Below are 14,919 nucleotides of genomic sequence, written 5' to 3' on the forward strand. Positions count from 1 at the left end.
GGGAAGGGTGTTGGACAGTTGTTGGGGAGGGGGCTCATTCTGTGATGTGAGGAGGGGAGTATGGCCTAGCAGTGGATATATGGCTGCCAGCTGATCCCAGCCACCAGTAATGAGACTGGTCCTTTTGATTACTTATTCCAGTTTACTGTAGATGCACATACATCCACAGCCTACACACTCATCTTAGAGATATTGTACACAACTTAGCTAGCATTCAGTGCATAAATGCTAGCTACACAAGGACAAGGGAAAGCGCCCTCGCTGGGTATAAAGTACGTCTTAGCTGCTTGCAGGTCATTTTAATTGATGCGGTTGGTGTTGAGGGGAAATTACATTTGCAACAGTAATAATATTTAACTACAATGCCCTCTGTGGTAGAGTAGTGTCTTCTAAATGATGATTCCGTGGAGAGCAGAACAGGGCATGTTCCAGACTCAGTTGTTCTCTAGTCAGGACTCAGAGGAAATAGAGGAGGCGTTTCATCAGCCAGAGATGTAATGCCATTGTGTTTTATAGCAGCGAAGTGACACTGCGTCACAATGACCTAAGAACATATTGTAGTCTCTGAGCGTTTCTGTCACCTTCTCCATAAAAATGCAGCACCTCGTCACTTTAAACTACTGCCGCTCTTAATGGGAAAAAGTTATGTCTTTGTCTGTCCTGCAGTTCAAGGGTTGATTCTTACATTCAGGATGTCCACTTGTTCTGTTCTGTCTGGACTCCTCAAAAGTGTACCTCTTTGTGTGTGTGTGTGTGTGTGTGTGTGTGTGTGTGTGTGTGTGTGTGTGTGTGTGTGTGTGTGTGTGTGTGTGTGTGTGTGTGTGTGTGTGTGTGTGTTTGTGTGTGTGTGTGTGTGTGTGTGTGTGTGTGTGTGTGTGTGTGTGTGTGTGTGTGTGTGTGTGTGTGTGTGTGTGTGTGTGTGTGTGTGTGTGTGTGTGTGTGCGTATGTGTGCGTATGTGTGCGTATGTGTGTGTGTGCATGCACATACGTGAGGGCATTTACATTTCAGTCATTTAGTAAACACACTTATCCGGATCCCAGGATTGTATGGTTGTATGGGTGTATCTGTTTTTGTGTGTAGGCTGCCTATGTGTCAGCAAGAGAATGTATCTCTCTAGATGAGCGTTTGTTTGTCAGTGATTGTGTGTGACTAGCAGACTTCAGATGCAGGTATTTACGCCACACAATGCCTCAGGGAGATCCTGGTATACGTTAGTTAGTGCTGTAGCAACAGGCCTCTGGGCTATCTGTCAACGCAGGAGAGATTGGGGTTAGAGACAGGCTCCTGTCACGTCCTACTGGTGTGCCCTGATTCAGTCGACAGGCACCCTGGCATGCTCTCACACAGGTCCTCTATAACGATTACCATAGAGCACAGAACAAGACCAATATACAACAATTCCTCTTTTCCAAATACAACTCACCCAAGAGTAAAACATATTGGAAGTGGATATATGGGTCTCCAGCCACATCCATTCAACATTTACACTAGGTTCAATAGCGCAGTACTGTCATGGTTGAATGAGTTTCTACCTGATCCTGGCTGACCTCAGGTGAGACTTAGGGGCCTGTGGGATTGTCTTAGTTTATCATGTTTTTGTATCTAAAAGAGTTCAAGTCCATGATAGTGGCCGGATTTGAATTTCATTGAGTTTATTGTTCCATTGAAACAGCATGTCCTCACCGGCTGAATCCCATACATATCATAACGTTGTTCAAGGCTGCTCTATTCATTAGCTTGTCTGCTGTATCTCTTAAGTGGGTGTTGAATTTTTATTTTGATTGTGGTGCCACCACGTACAGACAGATGCACGCAAACACACTCACGCGCGTGGATAAACACACACACACACACACACACACACACACACACACACACACACACACACACACACACACACACACACACACACACACACACACACACACACACACACACACACACACAGAGCACTCGCATATGCATACGCACACACACACAAAGCTCTCAAAGGGCACTACTATGGAGATCAATCCAGCATTGTAATTATTCACAGAAACAAAGCCAAAATGGGCAGTCAAAAAAAGAAGAAAAAAACTATGAGAAATCATTAGTGTTTGCAAGTTAAATTAATAACTGAAGGACAAAAACAAGTCAAAGGTCAAGCACGGAATGATTCCTGAAGGCCCATATTTCTGCATGTGATTGTGTGTGTGTGCATGATTGTGTGTGTGTGCGTGTGTGTGTGTTTGCATTCCAGTGATCCAGCAGCCACTGGCTCCCTGGCTCATTACATTTTCGTTGACTGTGAGAATGCAGAGAATGCAGAGCTTATCTGTGCCCTCCATCCACGTGGCTGGCTACCACGCTGCTCATGCTGCTGTTGTTGGAGAGTTCCTGATGAAATTGTTGTTCCCCTCTAATCTAGCACATTATTGCCTTTCAAACTGGCCTGTCTGGGGCAGAGAGGGGCTGGTCGGGTTGACTGGGCTGTACTCAGGGCCTGGACTGGTTCAGAGAGGCTGCTGAGTACTAGAGGAGGTCCAAGAGGTCATTGGGTGGTGTGGTTAGAGGGTTGATGGGGGGGAGGAGAGGGGAAGACAACATTTAAAAGATTGGTAAGAGATTATAAAGTAGTATAAAGAGGTTGGAGGTACAGTTGGTTAGATGCACAGTTGGAGAGCATTAATGAAAGGTAGAGGACTGGAATGTAGGTAAAGTAGAGTTCATGTAATTTACAGTTATTCACCTGTCATCATGTTGTCCTCTCCACTGTGGGACCAGTGGGAGCAGTCAGCCATTGGGTGAGCCCGGGAGCCTCATTTGAATACATTGTTAGTCAGTGATGTGGAGCAGTGTGGTGTGCGCGTCACAGTGGCCCTCCCTCTCTCACTATGCCTCTCCACTAGATGAATATTAATTGAAGTCAGGAGCCATCAGTAATGTGGGCTTGACAGCCGACAAAATCAGCGGACACAAATGCCCTCTGAAACAAGTGCTCACGATACCCCATGTGGTCTCACTGTTCAAAGTCCCTCAATGCTGCTTATAAACTGGGCTGCGAAGATAATGTGTGTGTGTGTGAGAGTGGTGGGGGGGGGGGGGGATGTGTGTGTGTGCTTGTGTGTGTGTGTCTGCATGTATGGAAGAAATAACAGCAGTAGGCAGTAAATCACAGTTTGGTGAGGGCCTATAATCTGGTCTCTAGTTAGTGGTATTTGGAACAATCATCGTGTTTGAAGCTCTCTCCTCCCCATTTGGCTCTACCTTTGCCAAAGTTCTGTTTTCTCCCCTAGTTTATGTAATGCTCTTTTTTAGGTCATAGAGTGAAGCTGCAATCTAAAACCTGTAACTCTGACGGGACAACTCACCACCACAGCTCTGCACAGTTCATTTGTCTAGGTATCTGAGTAGCAAGGCAAGAACAATACAACTCCTCATATATACGTCCAAAAAAATGACAGTGAATATCTCAGTGTGTGTGTTAGTGTTTTCTGCTCAATTGTGTCTATCCTCATTCATATTTATTTTTTTATATCTCACTGGCTTGCTTTCATCAGCCTGGTTTCCTCTCCCCAGAGGACTCTCTAAGAACACAACATAGCACCATCTATTTACCTGCGCCCAGGTAGCTTACACACTGTAGTCAAAACTTTAGCAGCTTCACGCCTTTAAAAACAAACCTTGAAATTAAATGGAAAATATATGGTAACAAGGGCTGTGTGTTAAAGTCTAATGACAGCTAAATGTGATTGTTATATAGTTCCATGGATATTAGCTACAGTAGTCTTTTGTAACTGCCTGTGATTGCCATATCGTCCTGATAGCGATGGAACTTAAGCTTGTTTTAACTATGCATCGTTCCTATAACAGCCGAGTCATTTAGCAGACATTCTTATGCCAAAAGTTGGACCTTTTCCGAAATGGGCATAGGGCTTTCCTATTCAGACCCGATACACATAAATACATGTTTTAAATATAGAGACCAGTCCCGAACGGACCCGAGGACAACTAAACCGAGGCAAACCGCTCAGAGATTTTGTTGTTGTTTTTGAAATGCTGTTAGCCCTTGCACTCTTTATTTTTTATTGAAACTTTATTTAACTAGGCAAGTCAGTTAAGAACAAATTCTTATTTACGATGACGGCCTACACCGGCCAAACCCGGACGACGCTGGGCCAATTGGGCGCCACCCTATGGGACTCCCAGTCACGGCCTGGATACACTCTACTGAAACATAGCTGTTATGTTATGACGCTGAAGGGGCTTATAGTGAACATAGTTCATACTATACATACAATACTCAATTTAGTCATCCTCCTACCAATCCCTGCTTATTTTTTCCTCAAACATTGACCTCTATCCTGAGATCAGACCCACATCATTTGCACATGCAGTCTGCTCCAGAATGATCTCCTAAATCATTATATCTATGGAGAACCGGAGTGCCCCTTCTACATTATCCATCATCCTTCCCTCTTCACCCATCTCTCTCTCTCTCTCTCTCTCTCTCTCTCCTCATAATGATGAAACGCAGATGGAGACTTGCATACTGTGCATAAATAGCATATTTAATTGGTCTGCAGCGCGGCCTAAATCAAATTACTCTTGGACTGACAGGAACACTTACGTTAACATCGTTCCCTAGCAGAGCCCAAGCCAAAATTTTAATTAGTAACAGATAATTAGGATAAGAGAGGGAACTTAGGCTGACGTCGGCGCTGCGTAATTGGAATGCATGTAAAACATACTGGTGCTGCTCATTAGTGGTAGCCTATAGCTCTGCCCACTTTATGACCTCACTCACACTCTCCACAGTAGCAGTGTGGAAACATACAGCATCACTCATTTGAGATTGCTAAGAGTAAAGATCCCTAGGTAATTTACCACTTTGAATCCCTCTGGCCACAGCCAATCCCTCTGTGATTTAAGCTGTGCTTTAAGCACTGAAGTTAGTAAAATTGAGTTTTACCTTTGGCATAGTGTTTTTGAGACTATTTCCATTCTATGTGAGAGATGAGAAGATCTAAGCGTCTGGCCCCTGAGGGCCTCGGTTCAGCAGCTGGTGTATTTACTCCATCAGCTAATTGCTGTGGAGGGAGATTTTACACCTACAGTGGTACAACGCCCCTCTCTCAGATGCTGGCCCCTCCTGACAACACGTCACTTAGCGTTCCACAATAAAGGTCAGCTTTTTGAGATGATGGACTGGAATTCTCCCAGGGTAACCATTATAATTCCCCTCATTTGCCCCCCTCTCTTCCTCAACGATCCCCAGTCTTCCTACTGTATCATTTGTTAATGCTGGAAGAGCTCATTACTTTACCCTTTGAGGAGAGGAGTGGTGCTCGGTGCCTCAGCCTGGCTGTAGCTTCAGGCACTTGGGGTATCATGCTGAATGATTAGCAAGCCAAGATTAATAGTGAATTAAAGTACCTGGAGATTACACATCTCCCTTCCTGCAGCCTGGCTGCCTGGCAGGGAAGCCAGACTGGGTCCTCTGCTTTATGCCTGGGTGGTCATATTGGGGAGGTTTCCCCTGCAGGACCAGCTAGCGTTCCCCCTGCCTATAGTCACGCTTCCACTAGCATCTGAGGGATGTTGTGCTTTGCATGGTAATTAGGTCCCTTTGTTCCATCTGTTTGGTGGTGTAAGCGCTGGGGGGCGGCTGAGGCAGAGGCAGGCAAGGCTGCACGCTGAGCCCCAGGGATTGTGCATTCTGTGGGGGTGGCAGGAGCGCAGGCTGGGCCTCTACCTCCATGCCCAGCCCTAGGGCGCTCTACTTCTTACTATAGGATAGGTGCATCTTATTTGTTTTGGTGTTTGGATGTTTGGGTGTTTGGATGCATCTGTGAAGTGACTCTGTCTGTCCATCTGTCCATCCGTATGTCTGTCTGATTGTTTTTGTGAGTCTGTATGTCTACCTGCCTTTTTGCCACAGTGTTGTTTGGCCTCATGGCCGGCGTCACGCTAAGCGGAGGTGGCAGGGGCTGTGCAGCGCCTGACAGGGGAGTCTCCTCCCCTCCACTCATCCCAGCTGGGTGTCTCCCTGTGTTAGTGTCCATGCCCCAGCAGACCCACACCCCCAGCACGCCCACACAGAGGGCGCTGTCCCATGGGGCAGAGGGCAGAGCAGCAGGCCTGGGAAGAAAAGAGAGGGAGAAAAAAGTCCTCTATGAGCTCTAAGAGGTGCCTCAATACCTTCCAGAACTATCTTTCTGAAGGCAGTCTGTAGCATAAAGCTAAAGGTAAAGCCTTGGAAAGCTGCCTGTTGCTGTGTTCAGGTACAGTAAAACATCTGATGATGACTACACAAACGTGTTAAATGCTTCAGAGGGACCCTGGCTGTTCTGAAATGCGTGAGAGGTGGGTGTGCGGGGGGGGGGGGGGGTATCCGTGGGAGATGAGCCCGGCTGTGCCTTCACAAAAGCCATTGAAAATGAAGTGTGGAAATCAGATTAAACGTGAAAGCCAGCTCCTACAATAAAACAATATGGAAAACAGAGGCAAGCAGAGGGTGTGGAATAGAAGGGAGAACCGAGTCAGTCAGGAGCTCAATGAATTCAATGAAGTACCTGATTATAACGATCCTGCAGAAAATATTTTTTTGGCGTATGCCCTGAGGAATGGAAGTAGGCCTGCGGAATTGCTGGAACCAAGCATGTTAGTGAGTCACTATGCAACAGAACAATCTATCGGTTTCCCTTATAATTGTGGTATTGCTGGGAAATGCCAGTGAGCAATGAAAAGGGGTATACAGGGTGGAAATTAGAACGTCCATTTAGAATGAACATGCTGCATTTGATTGAGGCTCATCTTGGGCAGGCATGTGTAAATCTAGTCTGATTTAATTTATTGTAAGAAACTGTACTTAAGGAGGCATACTCAGAACATTTATAAAATACTGAGGTATCTGTAGTGTTGTTGATTTAATCATATTACTCTTTTGAAAAAATATTTATTGTCCCGTTACTGTGTGTGACATGGCATAAATGGGAATTAGGAAGTGAAACTGTTTTTTCTCTCTGTTGATCTGACAGTTCAAAGAGCTCCTTACTGACTGACAACTTCATTGGGACAACTTGTTCCATTTTCATGCAAACATCAGTTCCTCTGTTGTACTTGTTCCTCTGTGTGTCTGTTAGTGTCTGATCCTATCTCTGTGAGATAGCTCTGCTGGGTAAAGGGTCACTCAGATACAGTAACTACTCTCTCATGTGAGCTAGCCCTCTATTGTTAGGTTTAGCCTTAGGCGGGGGGGTGTTCAATCTCAAATGCCCTAAGGACTCCTTAAGCTCCGTGTTGGATCACTGCCGTAACTGCCCAATGGCTATATATATATACAGTTGAAGTCGGACGTTTACATACACCTTAGCCAAATACATTTAAACTCAGTTTTTCACAATTCCTGACATTTAATCCTAGTAAAATGCCCTGTCTTAGGTCAGTTAAGATCACCACTTTATTTTAAGAATGTGAAATGTCAGAATAATAGTAGAGAGAATTATTTATTTCAGTTTTTATTTCTTTCATCACATTCCCAGTGGGTCAGAAGTTTACATACACTCAATTAGTATTTGGTAGCATTGCCTATAAATTGTTGAACATGGGTCAAACATTTCGGGTAGCCTTCCATAAGCTTCCCACAATAAGTTGGGTGAATTTTGGCCCATTCCTCCTGACAGAGCTGGTGTAACTGAGTCAGGTTTGTAGGCCTCCTTGCTCGCACATGCTTTTTCAGTTCTGCCCACAAATGTTCAATAGGATTGAGGTCAGGGCTTTATGATGGCCACTCCAATGCCTTGACTTTGTTGTCCTTAAGCCATTTTGCCACAACTTTGAAAGTATGCTTGGGGTCATTGTTCATTTGGAAGACCCATTTGCGACCAAGCTTTAACTTCCTGACTTCCTGACTGTCTTGAGATGTTGCTTCAATATATCCACATAATTTTCCTACCTCATGTGCCATCTATTTTGTGTAGTGCACCAGTCCCTCCGGCAGCAAAGCACCCGCACCACATGATGCTGCCACCCCGTGCTTCACAGTTGAGATGGTGTTATTCGGCTTGCAAGCCTCCCCCTTTTTCATTGTTAATAAAGATGTTGACTCAAATTGACTAATATCTCGCTTGGGTTTTGTGTGTATACCCTGAGGCATGGTGCGGCGCAAATACCTGCATCTGATGTCTGCTTGTCACACACAATCACTGACAAACAAATGCTCATCTAGAGAGATACATTTATTTTCCAACTCATAAGTTTATCTATTCATCTGTGTCTACATATCATTCAGCCCATGAAATGGGCCGACTGCCCTATGTGCCTGTCTGTGACTGTCTATCTGTGTGTCCTTTTTTTCTGTCATCAATCATGTTTTTCCCGTTGTTTATTCATCCGTCCACTGTCAGAAGGATAGACAGCTAAAAAGCCCTCTGTGAGCCTCTGCTTATCGTCTCATGTTCAAATCTACCTATTTGTTCCCGGAGCTGCTCTTCCACTTTTTAAGCACAATTTGAGTGGTTGCCGAGAGCATCAGAGCCTTGTGCAACTTTGATACATGCGTTTTAAAAAATGAGGCTAATACATCTTATCTGTTGTTGATGCACAGACGCTTTTCTCAACAGCTATTTCAAAGAAAACGTATTTCTGCCCCAGTAATTGCCTCTGCAACATTCCCTGGATCTGCACATCATTCAAAGCAATTGGTCTTATTTTCCCCTGAAAGCATTCTGCAGTTTGCAGAACGAGGTGACTGACAAAAAACATGTTCTATCCTTTTTTCCATTTTTTCCCCCCCGTTTACCAGTGTCTTGCCAAAAAAAATAACTTGGAGAGAGATTAATGACACTTCCAGTGATCTCCGTGTGAGAAAAACACCAAGCATGTTAAATTCATCACTGCGAAGATACAATTAACTGCTTTAGTGTGATTAAAACTTGTGAGTTGTAACCGGTTGTAACACTGAGCTGCTCAATATTCAGTATTGGATTTTCTGTGTTTTTCCGATCCCTAATGATTTCAGACTCCTGCATACACTTTACAGTCCATACACTGTCCACACAAATGATTTTTAACATGGAACTGTAGAGAATTACATCTGAAGAGCGTATCTCATTTTTATTTTACATTGCCCATAGAATCACGCTATTCTGGAACACGGGCATCTTGCAAAGCTTTTATTCACATGGGGAAATTGCCCATCGCAGAAAAATCATTTGTAAGTCCATTCAATCTGACTGAACGGCAGGCACACAGAGAACCTTGCCTGAGTTAGGAAATAAGATCTCAGCTGGATAATTCTGTTCCAGCCATTTTGCAAAATAACTTTGGGGATATTGAGAAATTAACGTGCTTTAATGCGTCTGTAAACACACTCCTCAACCCATTGGAAATGCATTGTCTGTTCAATCACATTTGTCAAAAGCTATCTGAAATGTCACAATTTATGTCAGCCAGCCGGCTGCACTGCCTCTGACGATCGTTGTTTTACCTCAACTGCCTTCCATTAGCTCCAGTATCATAACCATGACAATAACTTCAATATCTGCAATATGAACCCAGATATCTGTCACATCTGACTTGATCCCGACAAGCCCAAACCTCTCAGAGTGGGTCTAAACTGTTTGTCACTGAACTGGGATTCCTCTTTATATCTTTGACATTTGGTGTTCATTCCCGAGGCAGAGGATCAAGGCAGACATAGAGCACCTCCGAGAGTCACACCTGGAATCTAAATGGGGTTCACCACAGGTGACGGTGATATGGACCCGGTGTGGCTGGAATAAGTTGTGAGGGAACCACACAAGAGACAGAGCCAGGACAATGGTAGAGAACCCATCTGATTAGAGTCACTTGGTTGGTTTCTATGGGAACAGGATATTATGTGCTGTTTGTTGAGCTAACAGGAAGTTTATGTCTGTCTGTGAGGCTTGTTTACAAAGCTCCTACTGACTCCAATCCCCCTTGTGGGATCTGGGATGAATTAGGATGACTTCAGACACCCTCCGCTGTGGACTGGCACTGCATAGCATGGCTCATTCATAAACACACAGTCAAAAACAGTCAAACACTAATATCTCTGGAGAGGAATACCGGTGAAATATAGATATAGTTTTACTAATTCACTCTTTGATGTAATAGTTAAACAACGCGTTCTACCATTTTGTGTGTTATAATTGCTTTCTGTCATGGTTTCGGTTCTGTTGATACTCAGAATTCAATAGGAGCTGGTACTTTGCAAAGATGCATATTCATTAAATCACAATAATTTACAACTAGAAACTCTTACTGAGTATATTGTATCTTTATTTATCTCCTCATTGCCACTGTAGTTTAGCAGCTTTACAGCACAGATCACACCATTGTGTCAAACAGAGTCAGAGGATGGTAGTGTAGAAGGAGGCTGGAGGAACACGACAGGTCAGCCATATTAGTCTTGGGGATGCTACTGTGTGTAGCTACCCAGCTCCCTGTAGCCTGAGGTGGATAAAGCCCAGCTCTGCTCCCTCCATCACTCCTCACCCCACGTCTCCTCCCTATACCCAACGCCCCTAACCCTCTCTTCGGACTCACTGACCTTTCCAGTGCCAAGATGCCCCCAGTCATGCACGGGGTGGGCTGATGCCACTACCAGAGCAGAGGTAAAGTAGAGCAGAGTAGAGGAGACTGTGTGAGGGCCAGCCAGTCATCCAGGGTCCCATGTGGCTCTGTGGGTGGCATGATCTCATCAGCCAGCCCAGAGATCACAGTACGTATTTTAGCCTACACACACACACACACACACACACACACACACACACACACACACACACACACACACACACACACACACACACACACACACACACACACACACACACACACACACACACACACACATTACTGGATATTCACTGCTATTTTAATATTTTATCAGTTCAGCCTGTCTTTGGCAATGACGGCATGGTGACCTCATGGCATTACCATGGCTTGTCATTTGTTCCATTTGTAATACTGACATTATTGCAATTACTGCGAGTACATCAGGCATCTTCATTCTGTATGCAATTAAAAGATGAGGTATTGTTTTCTCAATTACAAATGAAATACAATCCTGGCCCATTCCAGGCCTAGGATTCATCTGACCCAGTCTGGGGCTGTGCTGGTCTGCTCCAAGTCTGGGTTGAGGGGGTGAGCTGTTGGCTGGCTGGTACTGTGTGGTTCCCTAAGACCCTTTGTGAGCCATTAAGAGTGATGTCATCCCCTAGCAGTCATCTCTCTGACTGAGAATAGATGGGCCTATTTGTACTCTCTGTCTGTGAATAATAAATACCACTCAATATGGATATGTGTTTCCTATGTCTGCATATGAAAATATCAAATATTCTGGGTGTTTTCTTTATTTGATCTGTTGTTCTTTGTTGAGATGGACTTCAGTTCACCCTTTACATCAGAAGCGCTCTCAGAACCTTTTGGCTACTTTGAAACAATCTTTTGTTGTCTTTTCTTCCTCTCCCTAACAAGTATTTTTCTTCTGTGTGTGTGCAGGTCAGCCTGTCCAGTGACTCCAGCTGTGTGGAGGAGATTCTACGGGTAAGTGAGATTCACTTCCTTTCTCTGGCCTCCGTTAATTACACCTGGTTACGCCTCAGCTACTGTTTGCACACAAAGCCACTTTTCCATCCAGAGACTGGAGCTCCCAGGCAGAGAGAAAAGAGAAAAGCCTCTGTGATCTTACTATAATGGGCCCTTGTATTCCAATACAAATCTGATAAAATTCATCAAGGGTGAATGCAGCCAGGCAAATTTAGATCCTAGATGTGTGAAAGGCGCTTTGACCTTCTTGCACGCAGAGACGCAGTCTTTTGTTTAGAAATCAATTCTGTGCTTAATAGCCTGTACAGAATTTGAATGTAACGTGCACTGGGACCATATGAACTGAAAAAGGAATTGCCTTTTTAGATGCAAACATATAGGCTGCCTTTTCGGTGAACTTTGACCTTTGTAGCAGGTGCTGATTGGCTCCAGAGTGACATACAGGTCACAGAGGGACAGACCAGAGTGAATAGAGATGCTGGGTGGGCTTTAGGGCAGGGGGTGGTTATTAGTGGTGTGCGGGTCAGCTGTATGTCCACCCGCACCCACCCGCGATTGCAATTACCCATCCGCAACCACCCGACTATATGTGATAAAGTTAAAAACTGAGGTCCACACCCAAACTCTAAACCTCTAATATCGAAAATGTGTTGTAGGCTACAGTCAGAGACGCCAGAACAAATTTTTAACAGGGGATGCAGGATTCTTTTTGCCTGATTTTACAAATGTTTCTTCTTGTAATTAGATGCATGGGGCTTCTCTTCTGTCATTATATGTTGCTAAAGAAACCCTTGCTCTCCATGATAATGTCATAAATTGATAGAATTAATGCGTCAGTCTTGTTGACATTGGTAACGTTCTCTCTGTCATCTCTGCTTCTTTCACAGAGAAAATATATTTAGCGGAGAAAATGCAAGAACCTCCAAAAACACTAGAAAGATTTTCTGCTCAAAATTCCCAAATAACATCAGTTTGACCGGTTGTAAGGAAATTGAAGGTTGTGAAAACGAACCAACATGTTTCTGATAAGATTTCAGTTCGGCTTGTATGCATATTTTATGTGGTTGAAATTCTAACAGATTTTATGATGCTGAGAAAGATAGCACCTCTACAGACGGAATACTGTATAACTGCACATTCGCATTCTCTCAAGATGCTGAAAGAAAGAAACCATATTTCTCCACTCTTGTTCCTGAGTCATAATTTTACTGCAAGTAATGCTTAATCCTGCAGGAGTTAATATTAAGGCTATTTGAGAGGTTATAGACCTACAGTCAGTGTCCAGATTTCAGTTTACATTTAACCCCCTTGACATGCCATAGGCCTGTTTGAAGTCCCCGTCTTGGGACTGTCGAATTTGTATAGTTCCTCACAATCATCACACATAACATAGCCAGCACTGCTATCATCTTTCCCAAACTTTACTTTTCTGGCCCTCCCTCTTCATTTCACAGCTTTTCTCTTATTGAGTTAAGCTCTGACATTGCCTTTTTTGCCAATGTAAACTTTTTCTACCCAGTTCCCAAAAGCATTTGGCGATTGGCTTGTAGAGTATTTGGCCCGCGTACAGTTAGGCCCTAAAGCTTAGGCTTACACACTAATGCCAGATAAAAATAATGAAAGAAAATCTCAATGGAGCCAATAGCTAGAGATCCCACAAGAATGATACATTTATAAAAAATATTTAATTACCGCTTACCCACCCACCCACCCACCCGTGGATATATCTGTGGGGACTGCAGGTTATGAGTTAACCCGCACTAGCGGTTATGACAGTGAGTCAGGGACGCTCATTGATACCCTTGTATGGCTCCGGGGGATGCAGTGTGTTTGGTACCAGCCCAGCCACTGCATCACCGTGACGACTGACCTCCAGTCATGAACCCCTGCAGCCTCTCCACTGCCTCAGGCAACGGCAGTACAGTAGACATCACGGTAACCAGTGGAGGACTATGCACTTCCACCAACCGAATGACCAAACGGCTGAGTTATGTGGACCTGTCAAACATGGGAACCCTCTGGGAGGGTGATGATGTCAAATAATAGTTGCCGGGCAACTGGCAGTATGGCCATCAGGTGGAGTGAGTCATGATGGTGGGGCCCAGTGAGGCAAAGCGGAGTTTGTAAGAGAGAGAGAGCCACGCTGCCATGTGGCATCAATGCCACACTGCTGGCTACAGTAGGGAGGGAGAAAGACATGGAGAGAGTAGTGATTCACAGCCGTGACTCAGGAGTCACTCAGACTCACAGGAGAGGAGCAGAGCAGCCTGGGAGATTCTAATACCGCCGCAGCCTTTTCAAATCCTCACACTGTGAACTGCTGCCACTTTAGCAAGCCTCTCTAAGTTCACTCACTCATCACTCACTGGCTGGAACGTCAAAAGACAGGATTTCAGCTGAGAATTTTTTTGAAAGATCAGAATGTCTAAGACGTGAAGTGCCTATGAATGACACTCTTCATACTTGGAAAATGAGCTAATGGAACAAATAGAGATACCAAGCTCCAATCCTCTGCTATTGACAAGCACCCAGATCATGTGGACCACTTAAAAAGTGCCTGATCTCTTAAGTGCATATCTTAAAGGGATAATGTTCTCTTTGCTCATACAGTCTCTAACCCAGATTTTCTATGTTTATTCTCATGCGTGTGAAGCACCGATAGATCAGAAACGGTTGATTCATCCCCCTCAGATACAGATGATTACATTCCTCAACGAGAGGAACATTTATGTACATTTATGTACACAGGCACACATGTACACAGGCACACATTTTGGTATTCATTTCAGTTATCCAATATTTTGACCTCGAATTGAAAAGGATTAGAAAGGCAAATGTCAAGTTTACAAACATAATGTAATTATTACATTGTCATTTATTTTTTATTATAATAATACAACTTATGTAATGTACATATCATTCAATATACAGCATTTATTCACTACATTCATGAAGATAGCATTGCATGGTTATTTCCAATAGAAGGGCTCCAGACCTGCTCTTCCATGTACTACACTAGATGTATGAGTTTAAGAAAAATCTACCACAAAAGCCAGAGGAATGGGTGCATTCATTTAAAAGCACATGAGGTGGCCATTGTTGTATCCACACTGTGGATGGCCTATTTAGACAGCATGTCCTGCTAGCATGATGGCAACACACACAGGCACGCACGCACACACACACACACACACACACACACACACACACACACACACACACACACACACACACACACACACACACACACACACACGCACACGCACACGCACACGCACACACACACACACACACCAGGCCCAGCATGAATAATGACAGGTACTTCTCCCTGCGTGACACAGTGTGCCACTATGTATCGGCTGCT

At 44.3% G+C, this 14,919-nt stretch overlaps 1 protein-coding gene across 1 annotated transcript in view; it reads left to right on the top strand.

Annotated features, from left to right (window-relative positions):
• LOC109910096 (AF4/FMR2 family member 2-like) overlaps positions 1-14,919 on the top strand; it is a 171,903-nt gene that overhangs the window by 65,954 nt on the left and 91,030 nt on the right. The window contains exon 4 of the mRNA XM_031798063.1: positions 11,508-11,552. Coding sequence (XP_031653923.1) covers positions 11,508-11,552 — 45 coding nt within the window. The remainder of the gene's footprint in view (positions 1-11,507; positions 11,553-14,919) is intronic.

The sequence above is a fragment of the Oncorhynchus kisutch genome, linkage group LG19 (assembly GCF_002021735.2).
Source record: "Oncorhynchus kisutch isolate 150728-3 linkage group LG19, Okis_V2, whole genome shotgun sequence".
Lineage (NCBI taxonomy): Eukaryota > Metazoa > Chordata > Actinopteri > Salmoniformes > Salmonidae > Oncorhynchus > Oncorhynchus kisutch.